The sequence below is a fragment of the Narcine bancroftii genome, chromosome 1 (assembly GCF_036971445.1).
Source record: "Narcine bancroftii isolate sNarBan1 chromosome 1, sNarBan1.hap1, whole genome shotgun sequence".
In the NCBI taxonomy this organism is placed as follows: domain Eukaryota; kingdom Metazoa; phylum Chordata; class Chondrichthyes; order Torpediniformes; family Narcinidae; genus Narcine; species Narcine bancroftii.
In genome coordinates, this window is record NC_091469.1 from 115,675,505 (window position 1) to 115,697,097 (window position 21,593).

The 21,593-nt window shown below is 39.9% G+C and overlaps 1 protein-coding gene across 2 annotated transcripts in view; it reads left to right on the forward strand.

Moving 5' to 3' along the window:
- Nucleotides 1–21,593, forward strand: part of dhfr (dihydrofolate reductase) — a 66,510-nt gene that overhangs the window by 41,349 nt on the left and 3,568 nt on the right. The window contains exon 5 of one of the 2 annotated variants that reach the window (XM_069936490.1): nt 17,861–17,931. The exons of the other annotated variant lie outside the window; for it this stretch is intronic. Coding sequence (XP_069792591.1) covers nt 17,861–17,917 — 57 coding nt within the window. The 3' untranslated portion in view covers nt 17,918–17,931. The remainder of the gene's footprint in view (nt 1–17,860; nt 17,932–21,593) is intronic. 2 annotated transcript variants of the gene reach the window in all.

Consider the following 21,593-nt stretch of genomic DNA (forward strand, 5'->3'; position numbering starts at 1 on the left):
TTTCTTGATTGAAATTGGAGGTGTGCAGCAGCTGTGTCGCAATGTGAAATGAATGAGAGAATGATCAGACATTGGTCGAAGTTCAGTAAAAGTCATTTACTCAAATAGACACACATAGCTTTTTAAAATTCTGTGCGATCCAATTATATCATCACATTGTGATATCGTGATATCACTCAGAATCTCCAGAGCCAGTTTGATGAAGCCTCTAGTGAGCCTCTATATTTTCTGCCCCCCCACCCCCCCGGCCAAAGAACCTGCAATTGGAGGCTAAACCTCAAGTGCCATTACTGTCCACCACTTTTGGACAGTCATCCGTGCCTTCACATCAGGGGTCATGGCAGGCCGATCAAGGTAGTGATGAGCGGGCCTTAGTCAATTGTAAATGTCTCTGGATGCCCCCACAATGTCCAGGTCACAAGTTGTATGATTGTTTCGTAGCTCTCCAAAGGGTCCTCTGTGAGGGTGGCCCATGTGCACCTCTATGCACAAACTCACAGTCCCAGAGTTCCTTTGAGATTAAAGGTGTTGTTGTTCCATGCCTTGATGTGGGAACTGGCACCAATTTTCCAAACCACCCCTGCAGTCTACCTAAGAAGTCAGTCGGTTGTGCCTCCTGTCACGAACTCCCCAGTACAATGAGTGGGGCTCCATAAACCAACTGGACCGATGAGGAGATGAGATCCTCCTTGGGTGCCATTCTTATTCCTAGGAGGATCCAGGGCAGCTCATCCTCCCAATCAGGTCCCTAGAGGTGGGCCATCAGTGCAGGCTTCATGTGCCTATGGAACCACTCCAGCAGGCCATTCAGCTGCAAGTGGTAGGCTGTCATGTGGTGGAGCTGCATTCCCAGCAGTTGCAACAAACTGTCCCAGAATGCAGTGGTAAACTGTGGGCCTCTATTGGAGGTGACGTGTGTGGGTAGGCCGAACGGAGATACCCAGGCAGAAATGAAAGCTCTGAGATGTGAATCAGTCAATGACTCCATTATAGGAACTGCCTCTGGCCACTTAGTGAATCTGTTGATAACCGTTGACAAGTACCTAGACCCTCATAACACCAGAAATTAGCCAACAATTTTGACTTGCACGTGGTCAAATCTGAGCTGTGGTGGCTGGAAAGGGTGAAGTGGCACCTTCATTCCACTTTCGCAGATTGGCAGTCTATGCACGTCTTTGCCCAGTACTTGACCTGCTTTTTGATTCCATGCATACAAATATTTTGGCTATCAGGCGGACTGTCACTCAAATGGAGGGTGAGACAATCTGTGAATGGCATCGAAAATGCAATGTCTCCACACAGCAGGGACAATAGGGTGAGGCTGACCTGTGGAAACATTGCTCAAGAGAGTGGTACCTTGCGGCCCAAAGGCTACATTGTCAAGTTGCAGGCTAGTGACAGTAGTTCTATAAGCCGGGAGTTCATCGACCTGGCGCTGAGCTTTGGCGAGCACCATGTAGTCTACACCGGGAAAGAGGGCACATATTGCTTGATCGGAGAAGCAGGACAGGGCATCAACCACCACATTACTCTTACCAGAGATGTATTTAATTCTGGTTGAAAACTCGGATATATAAGTTGCTGGCGGGCTGACCAGGGATCTGATGCCTTCACAAAGGCAAACGTTTGCAGTCAGTAAAAACCATGAAGTCCCTGCCTTCCAAAAAAAAATAGCATGAGTGTCTGACCACTAAGTAAAGCACCAGCAATTCCCTATTGAATGTGCTGTATTTTGTTTCTGGAGGGCAGAGGGGCCTACAAAAAAAAACACTCGAGGCTTCCATTGTCCATTAGTATACTGTTCCAAGACCCCCTGCCTACTGCCACATGGGACGTGTCTTTCATCAAGGTGTTTGGTCCATCCATTTGTAGATGGACCAGCAATATGTTGCCTTCGTCTGCTGGAATGCTACTGTCGTTTCCGCTGTCCATTTGAGTTCTTTGACACCACTGGACATGAGATCGAACAGGGGTTTCATAATGAGCTGCAGAGGGTAGAAAGCAGCAATAGGAATTGACCAACCCCACAAATGCCTGGAGTCCTTTGATTGTATCGGGCCTTGTGAATTTGAGGATGACTTCCACCTTGCTAGGCAATGGAATGACACCCTAGCTACTGATCTGATGTCCCAAGAACTCAATAGAGGATTACCTGATTCGCACTTGGCAGGGTTTACATTTAGTTCAAAATCTGTAGGCGGGAGCAGAGTAAATGCAGATGCTGCAGGTGCTCTTTGTGGGAGTGGCTGGCGATGAGTATGTTGTCCAAGTATGCGAAAAGGAAGTTCATGCCTTGCCCCACTGCATCCATCAGTCGCTGGAATGTTTATGCAACATTTTTGAGCCCAAAAATGATCTAGATGATGGGGTGGTGAATTGGATTAGTAAATATGCAGACGATACTAAGATAGGTGGAATAGTGGATAATGAAGAAGGTTTTCAAGGATTGCAGAGGGATTTGGGCTGCTTAGAAAAGTGGGCTGAAAAATGGCAGATGGAACTTAATGCTGATAAGTGTGAGGTGCTTCATTTTGGTAAGAAGAATCAGAATAGGACATATGTGGTAAATGGGAGAGCATTGAGGAATACAGAAGAGCAGAAAGATTTAGGAGTAACGGTACATCGTTCCCTGAAGGTAGAAACTCACGTGAATAGGGTGGTGAAGAAGGCTTTTAGTATGCTGGCCTTTATCAATCATTGCATGGAATATAGGAGTTGGGAGGTGATGTTGAGATTGTATAAGACGTTGGTGCGGCCTAATTTGGAGTTCTGTGTGCAGTTCTGGTCGCCTAATTATAGGAAGGATATAAACAGAGTGGAGAGAGTGCAAAGAAGGTTTACCAGAATGTTGCCTGGGTTTAAGCATCTGGAGTATGGGGAGAGATTGGACAGATTGGGTCTTTATTCTTTGGAGCGTAGAAGGTTGAGAGGGGATTTGATAGAAGTATTTAAGATTATGAAAGGGATAGACAGAATGGATGTGGATAGACTATTTCCGTTAAGAGGAGGAAAGATTAAAACAAGAGGACATGAGTTAAGAATTAAGGGGCAGAGGTTTAGAGGTAACATGAGGGGGAACTTCTTTACTCAGAGAGTGGTAGCTGTGTGGAATCATCTTCCGGGAGAAATAGTGGCGGCGGAGTCAATTGTATTATTTAAGAAAAGTTTGGACAGGTATATGGATGAGAAGAAGATGGAGGGTTATGGGCATTGTGCAGGGAGGTGGGACTAGAAAGGGGTGTTTGGTTCGGTGCGGACTAGAAGGGCCTAATGGCCTGTTTCCGTGCTGTAATTGTTATGTATGTTAACCAAAAGGCATTCTCAAAAATTCAAAGAGGCCAAACGGTGTTATGATGGCAGTCTTGGGCACATCCTCTGGGCTTACAGTATTTGGTGGTACCCACACACCAAGTCAATTTTAGAAAATATTCTGGCCCCATGAAGATTAGCTGTAAAGTCCTGTATATGGGGTACAGGGTAGCGGTCTGCAGTGGCAGCATTGTTGAGACACCTGTAATCCCTGCAAGGTCTCCAGCCTCCTGTGACTTTGGGCACCATATGTAGCGGGGAAAGCCCACGGGCTATCAGACCTCCGTGAAATGTCCGGAAACTCCACAAGAAGTTTGGCAAATTCGTTGTTCGATTACTCCACGCCATCTGTGCGTGGACTGGGTAGTTTGGATTTTCCAAGGCGGAAAGTCTGGAATGTGATGTTCACCAACTGATGCCCTTTTAAGTCCACCATCAGTGAGTGGGCTCTGAGGACGTTGGCACCTAGCAACGGCCGGGAGACAGCAGCAAAAATGAACTTCCATCTGGACTTATTGTCACCGAATTTCAGGGGTATAATCCGTGAGCCATCCATACAAATTGAACTATTATTCACTGCAGTGAGCGCTGTACCCACACTCTTGGTACGGGTGTCAAAGCCCGAAACAGGAAGGACACTAACTTCGGCACCTGTGTGGACTAGAAATTTGCACTTGGAGAGTTCGTCCCAGACGTTGAGTAGGCTGTTACGATGGCCAGCCGCCGTAGCCATTAGCGACGACTGGCCGTGGCATTTCCCAGAAAAGTGCAAGGGGGTCGGCAGCAGTGAGCTTCAGAACCACAGCGTTGATGGTAAAAACACCAGGTAGTTGTCACAGAGTCTTGCTTGTCTGGGGGAGTGTGCGCCCTCGTTGCCGGTACTCGTGGACCCTGGATCTTTGGATGTGACACAGCACTAATTTTTGTAGGCCTTGTGCCTTGCTGTTTCACGCACCACAGAATTAATGCACAGGCAGCCTCTGTTCGAGTGTTATCAAAGTCTTTGTCAGCCAACATGAGGCGGAAGTCTTCTGGCATATGCTCTTTAAAACAAAACTGCTCGAAGACCAAGCAAGGCCTATGGCCATCTGCCTGTGCCAACATGTTGTTCATTAACTTCAAATGGGCGCAGTCCCCCAGGCCATCAAAATGGAGAGGCCATGCAGCTCGCTCGCGCCATGAGAGACCATAAATCCAGAGAAGGAGGGCTGTTAGGGCTTCGTACTTGCCAAGAGCTGGTGGGTCCTGAACAAAATCCACTACTCGACTGGCCGTGTCCTAATCGAGGCCACTTACCACATTCAGTGGCATCCACTTCTATCTTGCGAATGTGGAGCTGTGCCTCAGCCTGCCTGAACTAAACTTCTGGTTGAGTGGTCCAAAAGACAGGCTATTTGATTAAATCACTGTGTTGTTCACGTTGGGTCCAAAATCCATTTGGGCCTGTCGGGGTCACCAATGTAGCAACTGTGTCACAGTACAAAATGAAGAACATGAAAACGATCAGACGTAGTCAAGTCAAAGTTCAGTAAAAGTAGTTTTCGCAAACAGCCACACACAGCTTTTTAAAACCCCACATGTTCCAAATGATGTCATCGCATTGCGATGTCATTACGTCACTTGAAACCTCTCAATCCAGTTCAATTAAGCCTCTGGTGAGCTGCTACAATCTCTATAATGCCATCGGATGGGACTGCTATTGCAGAATTTAAGGTGGTGTTCCTCCAGTTTGCTGGTTACCTCATCTTGGCAGTACTTGAAGCCATGGACAGATATGTCATTGTAGAACTCAAGTGGTTGGCCACTGGGAGATCCTTGCTGTTTTAGCAGTCATCTGCATCCAGCCTTCCTGATGTATAGGAGGCCGCATCGGGAGCACTGGTTGCAGTAAATGGCCCCTGCCGATTTCAGGTATTGTTACTTCATTTTGGAAGGACTTTGAGCCCATGAATATTGATGAGGGAGAAAGTGAAAATATAGCACTTCTTGTGGCCACAGGGTAAGGACCAAGGGGGCAATTGGTTGGAAGGGTGAATGGATGAAGGAGTTGTGGAGGGATCAATCCCTATAGAAACTGGGGAGGGGAGGATGTGTCTGGTGGTGAGATCCCGTTGTAGGTTCCAGAAATTACGGAGAATGATGTATTGTGGAGGCTGGTGGGGTGGTAAGTAAGGGCTGGAGGGACCTTTTCCTTCGGGGGCAGGGAGTAGAAACGGTCAGGTCAGATGTGAGGAAAATAGAGGTGCAGGTGAGAGGGAGTAAGTTGATGGTTGTAGAGGAGAAGCCACATTTTTGAAGGACACACCAGATGTTCTGTAAATAGAAAGCCTCATCCTGAGAGAAGATGTGGTGGAGTCTGAGGAATTAAAAGGAGGGGATAGAATACTTACAGGAGACATGGTGGGAAGAGGTGTAGGCAAGGTAACTGTGGGAGTTGGTGAGCTTATAAAATATGTTAGTAAATTATTTGTTTTCAAAATGGTGACAGAACAATCAAGAAGGGAAGATGAACCAAGTGAATTTGAGGTAGGGTAGAAGTTGGCAGGGGCAACTCCAATGCCATTGGTAATGTAACAGAGGAGAGTTGAGGGCCTTTGCCTGTGTAAGTTTGCAGCATGGATTGCTCCACATATCCAACAAAAAGGCAGGCTTGTGTTATACATCTGATTTGGAGAAAGTGGGATCAGCCAAAGGAGAAGATTTTGAGGTCAAGTACAATTCCTGTCAGGCAGAGCAGGGGGACTGATTAGGTCTGTTGTCCAGGAAGATTGGAAATTTTATTTAATTTCACATATTCCTTATTTGAAAATAGTGAAAAATTAATATATCATGATTTTAAAAATTCTTTCCCCTCCCATCTTTCCCCAACAAACCGATAGAAAAGAAGAAAGAAAACATCTGGATAATATTTATAAAAACTTAATAAAACTATCAAATAAAATCTAACCATCTTAATTTTCTTAAGTTTAGAAGTCAGAAGGTTCAAGTTGGGTGATTACAACTTAACTCCTACTAGATCAGATAGACATGGATGTCCTTTATCTCCCACATTTTTTGTTTTAGCAATTGAACCGTTAGCACAATCAATAAGGCAAGATTTTAGTGTTAAAGGAATTTAAGTTAATAAGGAGGAATATAAGATTAGTTTGGTTGCAGATTATGTATTGATTTATGTAACAGATCCTGAAAATTCTTTAATTTCTTTATTTAAAAAATTGCAAGATTATGGGAGAATAATCTGGTTACCAAATTATTGCGATAAAGTGAAGTTATGCCATTAGTGGAAGGAGATTATGATCAATGTAAACAAGTAGCTCAATTTAAGTGGACACAAAATCCGATTAAAATATTTAGGTATTAGAATTGATAGAAATTTAGATAATTTGTACAAGTTAAATTATATACTGCTATTTAATAAAATTAAATATGATTTAAATAGTGGAATTACTTGGCTATTACCTTAATAGGTAGAGTGAACTGTATTAAAATGAATATTTTTCCAAGGATTCAATATCTTTTTCAATCTATTCCTTGTTCAATATCTCAAGATTTTTTTAAAGATCTTAATTCAATTGTAAGGAATTTTTTTATGGAAAGGGAAAATGAACAGGGTACCTTTTGGAGAAATTGGAAATTTGAATGAGGTGGTTTACAACTTCCACATTTTCAGAATTATTATAAAGCTGCACAATTGAAATTTATTAATGGAATGTTTGATTTAAATAAACCTTCAATCTGGGCAAGTATAGATAAAATTAGAGTTAGATAAAATTGATGAGAAATCTGTCAGAATTTATTTATAAATGGAATTCAAAACTGTTAATCGGTAGGGACCCACCAATATTGAAACATTTAATTTAAAAATTGAATAAAATTGATTGAGATAGGTGAAAAAGGAAAGATTTCAGTGAAAATGCCTTTATATCAAAATAAACATTTTTTTCCTTTTACTGTAAATAATCAGTTTTTAAAGATATGGAATCAATTGGTGATTTAAAAAGTTGAAGGTTGTTTTGAAGCAGGGAAGTTTGTATCTTGAGGGAATGAGGGAAAAATTTCAAGTTCCTGGTAATACTTTTTTTTACTACTATCAGGTTAAAAGCCTTTTTATTGGAAAAATTAGGTCGCAGTTTAAAATTACCTAGATAATCTGCTTTGAAATTATTACTTATAAAGGAAGAAACAAATAAGTTTATAAATTGTCTAGGTTAAATGTTCATAAATAAAGATTAAAATGGGAATCTGACTTAAATAGGAAGATAGATGAAAATGTTTGGAGAAATTTATGTAAGGATAGTATAACTAAGGTTAAAAATGAAAGATATCATTTTCTACATCAATAATATTTAACCCCTCAAAAATTAAATAAATTTAGTTTCTTCAGATGTGTTTTAGATGTAGAGAAGAGATGGGTACTTTTTTAAAACATTTGACTTGGATCTGTTCTAATGTTGAGACTTTTTGGATACAAGTTAAATTATTTTTGGAGAAAGTATTAAAAGTGAGTCTCTGTTTGACCCAATGTTGTATTTATTAGGGGATATTAAGTCGATTGCTTTAGGATTAAGTTTGACTGTATCAAATTGAATTTCTATATTTAGCTTTGGCAGTTTCTAAAAAATGTTTGGCCGTCACCTGGAAATCTGATTCAGTTTTAGGAATGCAAAGATGGCACACTGAAATGAAATCCTGTATTCCTTTAGAAAAGATAATGTATAATTTGAGGAATAAATGTCATTTTTTTTTGTAAAAGTATGGAGCCCATATCTAAAAATTCTTGCTTTGAATATTTAATCTCTCAATCTGTTCCACAGTGGGTGTCTCAGTTTCCACAGCTTAAGTGATGGTCTCTTCTTTCTTAGTGGGTAGAAGAGGGAGGAGGGTGGGTGTTAGTGGGGTGGACGAGTGAGGTTACTTTTTAATTCAATTATATACTTTCTGTATGAATATGTTATAATTGCTATTATATGATTTAAAAATTATAAAATATTCAAACAAATTCAAATTTATGTCGATTATGTATAATCTTTTCAAATGGTATACAACTACTTATTTCAGTCTGCCATCTACCCATTCCCAAATACACATCTGATTTCCAAGTTATTGCCATACATTTTCTAGCTACTTCTAGGGCTATTTTAACTAATTCCTTTTGGTATTTATTTCAATTTCAATTCTGTCTCAAAAATATTTCCAAGTTTTTAAAAAAAATTGGATCTTGATGAAACTTAATTTGTGTAACTTTTTCCAAAAATAAGCCCAGTTCTGTCCAAAGGGGTCTTCATTTTGAACATTCCTACATAGAATGTAGAAAAGTACCTATTTGTTTATTGCACGTAAAACATTTAATTTCTGAGGAGTAAGATATAGTTGATTGTATATTATACCATTCTATACTGGACATTAACTGTGTTAGTCATATTATCCTAACAAAGTTCTAACCAAGTTTCTTCTTAAATATTTATTTTTAAATCTTTCTCCCATCGTTGTCTTGACTTATGAACAGCTAGTTTATACATTCCTTTTTGCAAAATAGTTACATAATTTAAATAAACTTTTTAATATTTCTATCTGTAATTAATTGTTTCAAATTAACTTTGTTCAGGTAATATCAAATCTGGACCTAAATTTTTTCTTAAATATGCTGTTAACTGATAATAATAGAATATTGTATTATTTTGTATTCCATACTTACTTTTCAATTGCTCAAACGTAATTGAAGTTGAAAACAAACTTTTATGGTCTTGTGTTACGGGTTATATTAGAATGGTTATCGATAAATCTCTCTTTAAAAGAGAGAGATTATGCGGGTTTAATGTAGGTCACGTCACAAAAGACATCTCATTTAAAATGCCAGAGCTTTGCCGAGGCCAGTCGATTTTGCAGAGACAATGGAACTGCTTTGGAAAGAACTTCAAAAGGAGGTGGAAATGGAACAGTCCAGGCTCAGGAACTGATGAGATCTTTCAAAGATTGGGTTTGGAGCTTTGGGAGAGGTAAATTGGTTTTTACAAGCAGAGAGAGGAAAAAAAACAACAAACAGGATTCTTCTCTCAAAGAGAGAAGTCAGTTCCACAGAAGCAATGGAGGCTGCAAAATGGCAAGCTGCCAACCTTGTTGAAAAACTGCACTTTAATTCTGGTAAAATTTTGCTAAAATAAATAATGAAGGTGACAATGGACATCCTTAACCCCCTGATCTAGTCAGTAAAAAAGATTCTGATATTTGCCCATTTGTTACCACTTTCGCTTTAGGTTTATTATATACAGCTCTGACCCAATCCATAAATGTAGGTGCTTTTCCAAATTTACTTACTTTAAATAAAAAAATATTTCACTCAAGTCCATCAAATACTTTTTCAGGGTCTAAAGTAACTACTGCACCAGGTACCTCTCTTAACTGTGCTAAATGTATTATACTCTAACTTTGTTACATTAACTGCTAATTTCCATTTAACAAATCCAGTTTGATCAATATTTATTAATTTTCTATTTGCTAACATTTTAGATGTTATTTTATAATCTGCATTTAACAATGAAATAGGTCGATATGAAGGTGGTTTCAAAGGATTTTTCCCTTTTTTCGGATTCACTGTTAATATTGATGTTGTGGTGGCCCGTCACCACAGAGATCGAAATGGCACATCATGCGGCACGTGCAGTAGTGAACAGCAGCATAACACACTGTAACACGTCCCTTAACACAGTGAACCGGCAAGGTTGAAAACTGGAGCAGTACAAGACCCGCAGCCCTAAAATGGCACTGGCCAAGCTACCCAGCTAACAGATCAATAACAGGCTGGGGAAAAAGGGTATTCACATACAAGAATGTTCCCGCCTGCTATTGTTATTCATGCGGCTGATGTCTGCCAATCTAACAAATGGTGGGAACTCAAACTGTATAAAAGGAGCCTTTCCAGCCTCCATAAATCTCAAAGCTTAACCTCCCACATTGCGAGTGTGTGTGTTTCTTTGTAGCAGTTGGCTACAATGTCTTAAATGATTCTGGTAAATCATTTGTCACTCCCACCTGTTCTAGTACTTCCATAAATGGAAGAATTAATAAATCTTTAATTGCTTTATAAAATTCAGGGAGAAAGCCCTCTTCTCCCAGAGACTTATTATTTTGTTATGAACCCAATGCTTCTTTAACCTCCTTTTAAGTAAATGGAGTAGCCAATACTCTTTGATCTTCTGTATTTAATTTATTTGAGACAAAAATTCTTCTTTTATTGTCATCTTTTAACTATTCTGACTGATATAAATTTTTAGAGAACTCTAAATTTTAATTTATTTCTTGTGAGTTACAAGTTATCTGACTTGATTCTTTCTTAGTTGCTATAATTGTCCTAGAAACTTATATTCTGTTTTTAATTGCTATGCAAGAAATCTGTGCTTTCTCCTAACTCATTATCTTTGATTAGTTCTCATTGTATCTTTCTATTTTTTTAAGTTCTCTTATTTAACAACATTTTTTTCTTCATTTGATTGTATATGTAAATGTTTTCAAACTATTAATTCTTTCTCAATTTGTTCTACTTGCATATAATCTTTTAATCTTAGATGTATAACTTATTATTTGACCTCTTAAATATACTTTCATTGCATTCCATAAAACAAACTTATTCATTACTGAATTAGAATTAATTTCCAAAAAATCCCTATTTGCTTTTCCATAAACTCAAAAATATCCTTCCTTTTTAATAACATAGATTTAAATCTCTATCTATAAACGGACTTCTCTCTGTCTTCTATTGATACTGCTTTAAAAAAGGTGAATGATCTAATAAAATTCTTGCTTTATATTCTACTCTTCTTATTCTTCCTTGCAATTGTGCCGATATTAAGAAAAAAATCAATTCTTGAGTAAGAGTTGTGTCTTTTTGAATAAAAAAAATAATTCCTTTTGGATGAATTCTCCATACATATCTTTCATTAATGACTGTGTAACATTGGCAGCTTTACCTTTAACAACATTTCTCTAATCTATCCAACAATGGGTAAGACAAAAATTAAATCTCCTATTAATACATTTTTCTGGGAATTTGCTAAATTCAAAAATGTTTCTTGCACAAATTTCTCATCATCTAAATTTGGAGCATATATATTCAGAAGTCCAAACTTGACAATGCGCCCTATCCACTTGTCTATGATAATACTTTATATTTTAACTGGAATGTTTTTATTAATCATAATTGCTACTCCTGTAGCCTTAGAATTAAATGAAGATGCTGCAACATCCTACCCAATCTCTTTTTCAATTTTTGATGTTCAACTTCAGTTAAATGTGTTTCTTGCTTTTTTTTAAAAAAAGCAATATCCACTTTCATTTTTTCATATATACCATTATTTTTTTTTCTTTTAATTGGATTTTTAATCCCATTAATATTAATATTTAGAAAATTTGGCATTTCACCCATTAATTATTATGATAATAATACCATCTCTCGCCTATACCTCAACTGATTGGAAAGAATCGAGGGGAAAAAATGAACTCTGATACTGCAACTTTCATTGCAAGGCACAACCAAAATCTAGCTAGTAAAGCAGTGATTGAACAGAAAGAAATTAGTATATCCCAGAGTGCTTCAAAGCCTTATGACTACTTCACAACAGTGATGTGATCACAGTTTATTTTTAATATGGGACATTTGGAATTACAAATATCTGATCATTGGTGCCTAGCTACTAATATTCTTGTTATGTCTCTGTGTTACTTGGGAGGCTTCTTAAATAACGTAAAGATTCAAGATTCAAATAACAAAAAAGATTTATTGATGCCTTCCATCATCTCAGGAAACTGTTCACACATGTACATATACATATGTCCCACAATGGGGAACTACAGTTACTACAGTGAGAAGGGTGTATTATGCAGTTACAAAATTGTTCACATTTTCCTGACTATATAACACCCCTCCTCAAGATTAAGAAAAAAATTAGTGTTCTTTCCTTCCAGTGAAACTTAAGTTACTGAACTTGTACACTAGTTTATTTACACAACTATTATCAATATCACACTGGTGGCAGTATGTCGCTTTGCCATCTTGTGTATTTGGCTGTGACCGTTGGGCTCTGTGTTTCCGGTACATGTGTAAGTGATGTAGCTTGTTGTGCTTCACCTGACAACTGCTGTGTTGATGTTTTGGTATTAGTGGTTGTGGTCTTGTGGTCTCTTCACTTGTTACCTCACTGATATGGTGTTGCAGGCTTTGCTGCTATTAAGTTGTGACAAAACAGAAAGCATTGTGTCAGCCTGATGTGAATTCTGTCCTCAGCTGATTACCAGAATCTGTCTCAACAATATATGATCTTGGCGTCTCAGCTTCTCTGATGACCTTTACTGGGGTCCATGTTTTCAACATCGGATCTTGAATATGCACATGCTGCCCTCTGAAGAGTTCAGGCAATGTTTGTTGTAATGCTGGCGTTCGTCGTCTTGTATGCAGCCAGACTTCTTTTGGTTTCCTTCTGGTCTTCTGGAGGGTGGATTTTGCTTGGCAGAGTTGTTTTGTATCTCCTGCCATTTAGAAGTTCTGCTAGGGACTTAATGTCAGCTCTTAAATGTATTGCTCATAATGATAGTGTTACGAGCCCAGAGGACCCATAAACCCACCAGCAGTAGATATTCACCAGACAAATGGTTATTTAAACAAAAGTTGCTTTTAATTATATTTAAACATGAAAACAGAATCACACTTTAACTTAACCAACCTAACTTAATTCCCTTCTAATTCTAAGCGCACGTGTGTGTAATTTCAGAAAAGTTATTTGGTTCACAGCCCAATCTCATTTCTCATTCCTCCAAGTTCACTGGTTGCAGGCAATTCTTATACTGTGCACAGAATTTAACATTTATAAAGTTCACCAGGCTTTGGTGCTCGAAAGATAAATGGTTACTCCTCAGGAAGATTCTTGTTGGTTTTGAGAGAGAGATTTGTTGTTCCAGGACATCCACAACTGATGTACTTCCATCAGCCACCTCAGTGTCTTGCTGACTAAACACCCTATCAGGATTCTCCAGATGATAGCCTCTTTCTTTCAGGTCACCGCGGAGTTCCTTTTTGTTTCCTTTATTCCAAGTGAAACATTAGACAGCTAGTTCTCTCCTCTTGCATGAACCACAAGGGCTGTGACTAGGCCATCTTCCACACTGGGGCTTCTTGTTGTTAGCTTTTCCTGTTTCTCTTCCAGCTGCTCTTGCTGGCTGAAACACAATCGGAGTGATCTTTGCTTTTCTCTCTCTCTCTCTCTCACACACACACACATGCTTGCAAAACCACATGACCCTCTTACAACAGCAGACTCTCCTTTCAGACAGCAGTGGCTCCAGCCTGCTCCTTCATCTGTTGCCTTGATAAACAATAATCCATTTGTGACATCTCTTGAGCACTCTTCAAAGCTCTTGCAAAAGGATGTGAGAAGCCACTATTTCTAGCATTGCTCCAGCGTTTCAAATAAGATCTGTTTTAAAGTGTTTGCATGTGACCTACTCTAACAAACCTTTCCCAATTTATCTCCCAAAAAACATTTCTATATACTCTGTCACAGATAGAAGAGCTAGGTATGGGTCTTCTTTTGTTTCATGACACTTAACTAGTGTGCATTTCACAATTTGCGCTTTCAATGAATCCATGACCTTTGGGGTAGTATGGGGATGATGTAGTGTTAACAAACCCATACTCTGCAGCCAGCTTTCTGAATTCTTGTGACATGAACTGTGTTCCATTGTCACATATTACTTGCTTGGGTATTCCTTGTTCAGCAAGAAGCATACTCATTTCTGAAGTGATAGTTGACGCTCTCAGGTCTTTCACCCTTTTGTCAAATGCATGATGTGTTTTAACTTTTGCCTTCTGTAAGCCAAACAAAGAGTCACCATTAGTATTGCCTGGTGCCCATAACAATAGGAGAAAGAGGAGTGAAAGGGAGTGCCCTCAAAGTAATTGAGTGTCCATGGATTCACCTCCATTGTTTCTGCAGCCGCACAGTCCATTGGCAACCCAAGCTCCAGATCCAGACCTCCATTGTCAGGAAACCTTCAGCACGTGAAACCTTTTGGGATCCCAGCTTTAATACCTGGTTCCCATGAGCCAGTCTCCTGCAGCCCGTGTGGGTCCCCTGACCACAATCGCCTGCAGCTTCAGCCACTGAACCCCTTGCTAGTCTGCTGCTGTGATGACCTGGTTACCTTGAAGAAGGGCTCAGACCCAAAATGCTGGTTACATATCTTTACCTCCTATGGACATTGCAAGACTGGCTGGAGTCCTCCAACATTGTTGAGTTTTTGCTACAATCACAGCATCTGCAGACTGTCATATTTCACAGGTTATATCAGGCTGTTGTCTCTAGTGTCCTATCCAATAATGACCAGATAATCATATTTCTAATAATGTTCCCTACCATTTTTATTCGAACTAGTTCAACATTAGAAAGGTCTGGGATATTGTGAGGCTATGAGAGGCAGCCTTTTTCATTACTGGTATGTATGCGTGGCCAAGTGTTTTGCGTAAAGTGTAGAATCCCCTGTATGCTAGGCTGTGATGATTGTCTTGTTGATGAGAACTTGATATTTCCCTGTACAAGTCCCAAGTCTCCTTCTTCCAACTGCTTGAAGATGCTCAGAATTGCCCAATGGAGCTTTCAATTCACAATAATTTTTGATTAAAAGGGGAAAAAAATGACTTGTCCAAAAAAAATCAGCTTGGAATGTAGGTAATGTTTTTTTTTTCTGTAAAATGATCTGAAGGCCCAGAAGTGTCTGAGAATTGATTACAATTTGTTTGAAATCTGTATGTATCTAAATTTGTTTACACCTTTGCAATGAAAAGCAGGAAGAGCAGTGTCACAGAAAAGGTCATCTGCCTGAGAGAGTCTTAGTGATTTAACATTATCTGAATATCTCTTAGAGGAAAAAAGGAAGAAATGAGTCAGAAAGCTGCAGTCACCAAGCATGTTAATATTAAAGACTTCATCTCTCTCCATCCTCTTTCAAGGACGTTTTGTGTAGGAGTTCAGAGGAAAAGAAATATTGGATCCTTTTGAAGGAAGCAAAATACCAACTGCTGTTATTAGCTCTGTCACTGTCCAGTTGAGCATAATGTTGCTGAAACATATTTCGGGTTAATAGATTTGCTTTTATAGCTGGTTGTTCAAGGTTGGCAATTAATAGGCAATGCTAAGATATTGATTATTTATTTGTCCTTCCTTGCTGATTGGATCATTGAAAAGCTATTTATCGAAAATAGATTTACCATTTCAGTTATCTGAATTATCAATTGCTTCAGATAATATCATTCTCCTAAACTTTCTGAGAGGACCTTGCTGTTGTCACTCTTTTTCTCTCTTTGAAATGGTATCCCTGGATTACAACATTGAAGCATAACACCCCACAGTTTAGATGGGAAGATTGCTTATTGAACTTGTGGAGTTGGCCCAGTACAGATTAACTTAAATGGAAAACGAGTAGTTTTATGGGCAATATACATTTTGAAATCAAAGTTCAGATTTATTGTTGGAGTACATAACAACCCTTAGATTCTTTTTACTGCGGGCGAAGCAGAATTACTACTTATTCGTAGTGCAAAAAAACTACTCGAGAAGATGCCTACACATGGAAACAAATAAAGAAATGTAAACGAACTACTGATTTTTATTTCTCTCTCTGTTGAACTAAGTGCAAAGGTAAGAGTCCTTGATTGAGTTTGTTGTTGAGGATTCTGATGGTGGAGGGGTAGCAGCTGTTCCTGAACCTGGTGATGCGAGTCATGTGGCACCTATATCTCTTCCCTGATGGTAGCAGCGAGAACAGAATGTGTGCTGGGTCATGTGGCTCTTTGGTGATTGCTGCTACTCTCTCACGGCAGCATTTCATGTCGACATTCTCGATGGTGGAGAGAGTTTTGCCTGTGATATCCTGGGCTGTGTCCAATATCTTTTTCAGGACTTTCTGCTCAGGGGTATTGGTGTCCCTGTACAAGGCCGTGATGCAGCCAGTCAGCACATTTTCCATCACAGATAGTTTCAGTAGAAATTACCAGAGTCACTGATATCACATCAAACCTCTGTAAACTTCCGAGTAAGTAGGAAAGGTCTTCCAAGATGGTGACTCCCAAGAACTTAAATTTTCTTGCCCTCTTCTGATTCCCCCAGTGATCACTGGATCATGTGCCTCTGGTTTTCCCTTTCTGAAGTTAACAATCAGCCCCTTGGTTTTGGTGACATTGAGTGTTAGGTTGTTGTTGGTGCACCATTCAGCCAAGTTTTCAATCTCTCTCCTGTATACTGACTCCTAACCCCTTTTATTCAACTCACTACTGTGGTATCATCAGTGAATTTGGAGATGGTGGTGTTGTCCTGAGCCACACAGTCATAGGTGTGAAGAGCAGGGGACTAAGAACACAACCCTGTGGTGCTCTGCTACTGATGGAGATTGTGGAGGAGACATTCTTTCTGATTGTGGACTGGAGATGAGAAAATCTAGGATCCAATTACACTGTTGGGTGTTGAGGCCCATGTCTTAGAGTTTGCTGATCAATTTTGAGGTGATGGTGGTGTTGAATGCAGAACTGTAGTTGATAAAGAGCATCCTGATGTATGCAACTTTGGTATGCAGGTGTTCCAGGCCTTTGTGTAGAGCCAGTGAGATGGCATCCGCCTTCGACCTGTTGCTACGGTAGGCAAATTGCAACAGATCCATGTTGCCCTCAGACAGGAGCTGATCTGCTTCATCACCACCCTTTCAAAACATTTCATCACTCTTGATGTGAGTGCCACTGGTTGAGAGTCATTCAGACAGGTTACCACACTCTTCTTGGGCTTGTTTGAAATGGGTAGGTACCACCCCTTGCCAGAGTGAGATACTTAAAATATCTGTAAATGCATTGGCAAGTTGGTCAACACAGGTTTTTCTTTTTAAATATTTTTATTAATTTCAAATATAAGCATGCATATACAAAACATTTATGGAATAATAATATTAATAACATGACAAATTTGACAACTCATTAACCATTTATGGAATACTGTTAGGCCTCTAACCAGCAACAACAGAAGGAACAATTCAAAAGGGTTAAATTTTAACTCTAAATTTATTAATGACTATTAACAATATAATGTCTTTACCAAATTAACCCCACTATAATTATCAACAAGTATACAGATGTAATATCTTTGTATGTAAAATAAAACCCAGACCATTACAGTCTGTGTTCTATTCAAAAAGAGAAAAATCCCCAGGTCAGTCAGTCAAGTAAGTCAATCCAAAAACACAGTCCACAGAATTCAATCTCAAAGCTGATGTCCAATTCTTTAACTGAATAACTAAAGGACATCGCATTGAACGTTGGAGAGAGAAATGACTGCTGTTGTGTTGCCATAAGCTTACAAATCATTTTTCAAGGTTTCCTTAGATGACTTCCTTCAGTTCTCAAACTGTGGTTTTTTAACCCTTCATCAACTTACGAGGCATGTGCCTTTCACACAGCTCTCCAGTTGGTCTCCATCACTCCAAATGCAGTTCTGAATGTTCTATTCTCTCTCTGTCTGCACAGCTCAACCCAGCTACACTACAAGTCACACAGTTTCCAGCAGAATTCCATCCTTTATGATGATAGTCCAAAAGGTCAGTCCATGGTCGGTGACAATACATAATAACAAATGACAAATTTGGTCAATACATGGAAATACTATGTTGTGGCTATTACTGAAACATGGCTGGAGGAAGGGCAAGATTGGCTGATGCAGGTACTGCGGTTTAGATCTTTTAAAAAGAATAGGATGGGAGGTCAGGAATACTATCAAGGCTATAGAAAGGGAGGACACTAGAGGGAGTGTCCACTGAATCGGTGTGGGTGGAAGTTAGAAACAGGAAGGGAGTTATCACTCTGCTGGGAATAGTCTATACATCGCCAAATAACCCTCAGGACACAGAGGAGCAGGTAAACAGTCAGGTTTTGAAATGGTTTGTGAAATGCAGAGTTGTAGTTATGGGTGACTTCAACTTCCCTAATATTGACTGGCACCTACTGACTGCTAGAGGATAGATGGGGCTGAATTTGTCAGGTGTATACAAGGATTCCTGGCTTGGCTTCGCGGACGAAGATTTATGGAGGGGTATGTCCACATCTGCTGCAGGCTCGTTGATGACTGACAAGTCCGATGTGGGACAGACAGGCACGGTTGCAGCGGTTGCAAGGGAAAATTGGTTGGTTGGGGTTGGGTGCTGGGTTTTTCCTCCTTTGTCTTTTGTCAGTGAGGTGGGCTCTGCGGTCTTCTTCAAAGGAGGTTGCTGCCCGCCGAACTGTGAGGCGCCAAGATGCACGGTTGGAGGCGATATCAGCCCACTGGCGGTGGTCAATGTGGCAGGCACCAAGAGATTTCTTTAAGCAGTCCTTGTACCTCTTCTTTGGTGCACCTCTGTCTTGGTGGCCAGTGGAGAGCTCGCCATAGAACACGATCTTTTGGAGGCGATGGTCCTCCATTCTGGAGACGTGACCCACCCAGAGCAGTTGGGTCTTAGCTTATGATTAAATGGCAGTAAAAATTCAATGGGCTGAATAGCCTATTACTGCTCCTATGTCTTATGAATTAGAAAATATTAGCAATAAGGAGAGGTTGGACAAACTTAAGTTGTTTTGTCTGAAGCGCCAGAAACCTAAAAGAAGTACATAAAATTATGAGAGGCGTAGATAGTGTTTTTCTTGCAGTGGAAAAGTCAATTGCTATGTCAACTTTAAGGTGAGAGGTCAGAACATTTATTTACCAGTTCAATTTTTTTTACCCAGAGAGTGGTTGGTGCTGAAATGTACTGCCAGGGGAGATGGTGGAAGCAGATATGACAGCAGCATTTAAGAGGCATTTAGATAGTCACATGTGCTGACAGGAAATGGATGGATATACACTGTGTGCAAACAGATGGGATTATCTTAAATTCCCATTTTGGTTGATAGATCGTGGGTCGAAGGGCCTATTCCTGTGTTCTTTTTTCGATTCTCCAATTTGTGTAATTTCAGTTCTTGTATTGCTTTTTGAAACGCATAATTTCTTACAGTGTAACATTAAAGAAAGAGTAGATTTTCCCCAGATTACAATAGAGTGTAGTATTTTGGAATACTAAGTGGAAGGGAAAACTTTAAATTTCTGCATAATAGTCCAATAGTGAATTGTATCAATTGAATGCAGTTTAAACTATCTTTTTATCTGTTGTTTAATTTGAATAAGAATCAAAACAAATTTTATTTCTGTTATTGCTCTGGTGTTGTATTCCAATATTTTCAATTAGATTAACGATTTTAAAACATTTTACAATGTTAAAGATGCCAAATGTGTCATTTTGCTTCTCATAATGAATATGGACAAAGACATTTTATAAAATAGGGAGAACCCCAAAGATAAACAATTTTGAATCCTGCCGTGTCTCTACCTGCTACAGCATAGTCCTGCTTCTCTTCACAGTATTAAATTGTGTCTTCAAATTCACTTGTGCTATTTTCTCAATGAACATCAAAAGCTGCAGATTCGAGAAATCTGAAATAACTTCAGAAAATGCTGGAAAGACCCAACAGCTCAGATAGCAGCTGCAGAAAAAAATCCCGTTTTTTTTTTTTTTTTTTTCCCCCTCCCTTGTAATCCAGGCCAGATGCTTTCCTCAGATTCACTCTCCTGAAGGCAGCACACACGTCATCGTCAGATATGGACAGGATAGGATCATCACTGGGTGTGGAGGGGTGGTTCTTCCCTGTTATTGTTGTCAAATCGGGCGTAGAAGGCATTGAGTTCCTCTGGGAGCAAAGCTTTGCCATCTGCTACTTCACCGGATTTGGTTTTGTAGTAGGTTATGGCATTAGGCCTTGCCACAGCTGTTGGGTGTGCCTTGTTATTTCCATTTTCATCTGGAATCTCTACTTTATCTGGGAGATAGCTTTCTGCAGGTCATACCTGCTCCTTCACTATTGATCTGGATCTCTGGTCTTAAATGCCTGTGATCTGGCTCTCAGTAGCTTCCAGATTTTATTGTTCATCTGGTTGGGGAAAACCCTGCTTTGATAAAGTCTGTGAAAGCCCTGGTGTAATCATTCAGATTTTTAGCTGAGTCGTTGAACACTGCCCAATCCGCTGACTTGAGAAAGTCTTGTAACCGTTCTTCAACCTCCTGTGACCATTTCTAGTTGTCCTGATCTCCAGAGCCTCTCTTTTAAGGCTCTGTCTGCATGAAGACAGAAGGAGCACAGTTAGGTAATCCAACTTGCCAAAATGGGGTCACAGGAAAGAAAGGTAGGCCTTCCTTATCTTGGTGCAGCAGTGATTGATCATGCTGGGACCTCTGGTACAGCAGGTTACAGCAACCCTATTGCATTTTTGTATTCACATTTCCTTAAGACAGTGACCTGTCATAGATTTAATGAGTTGAAGTTATCCCCCTTCTGAGTAGGCCCATTTCCCCCAGTAATTTTCCCTCAAACCTATTTTTTCTACTCAGATTCTACAACTCACTCACTCGGTGCAATGTACAGTGGTGCTAACAACCTACTTATCCTTGGGATGTGGGGTAAATGGGAATATCTGGGGGAAACTCTTGCAGCGGCCTGATTGTTGCACAAAATACAGAAACTGTAGGCACATTTTTATGCAGAAACCCATACAAAAATTGAATGTCCTGTTGATATTAGAGACTGTAAAAACACAAAATGCTGGAGAAGCTCAGCAGGTCAAACAGTGTCCTTTATGTAGCAACGGTAGAGATACAGAACCGACGTTTCAAGCCTGAGCCCTTCATCAAGGTATGAGGGAATGCCTTGAAATTTAATAAATTTAAATTTAGAATGCTGGCAGCCATCCAAAGAAAAGGGAAGGGGGAGGTGGCAAAGGTAGGTGATGATAGGAGGAGAAAGAAGGGAGGAGACAGCAGCAATGAGGGGGAGGAGAGATGGCTGGGTGGGTAAGAGGAGAACTGGAAAGACAGGAAAGGGGGAGGGGAAAGAAAAGGCAAGCATGTTTAGCAGAAAGCAGAGAAATCAATGGGTGTAGTGCCATCTGGCTATAAAGTGCCCAGACAGAAAATAAGGTGTTGTTCCTCCAATCCGCGAGTAGACAGGATGGGATTGTACATAAGGCATGCGCAGACATGTGAGTCAAGGAGTGTGATTCAGTGTTGAAATGGTTGGCTACTGCGAGGCCGCTGTTGTTGAAAACGGAGAGGAGGTGCTCAGCGAAGTGATCTCCAAATCTGAGACCGGTCTCTCTGATGTAGAGAACACCAGAAAGCAAGCACCGACCGGATGCAGT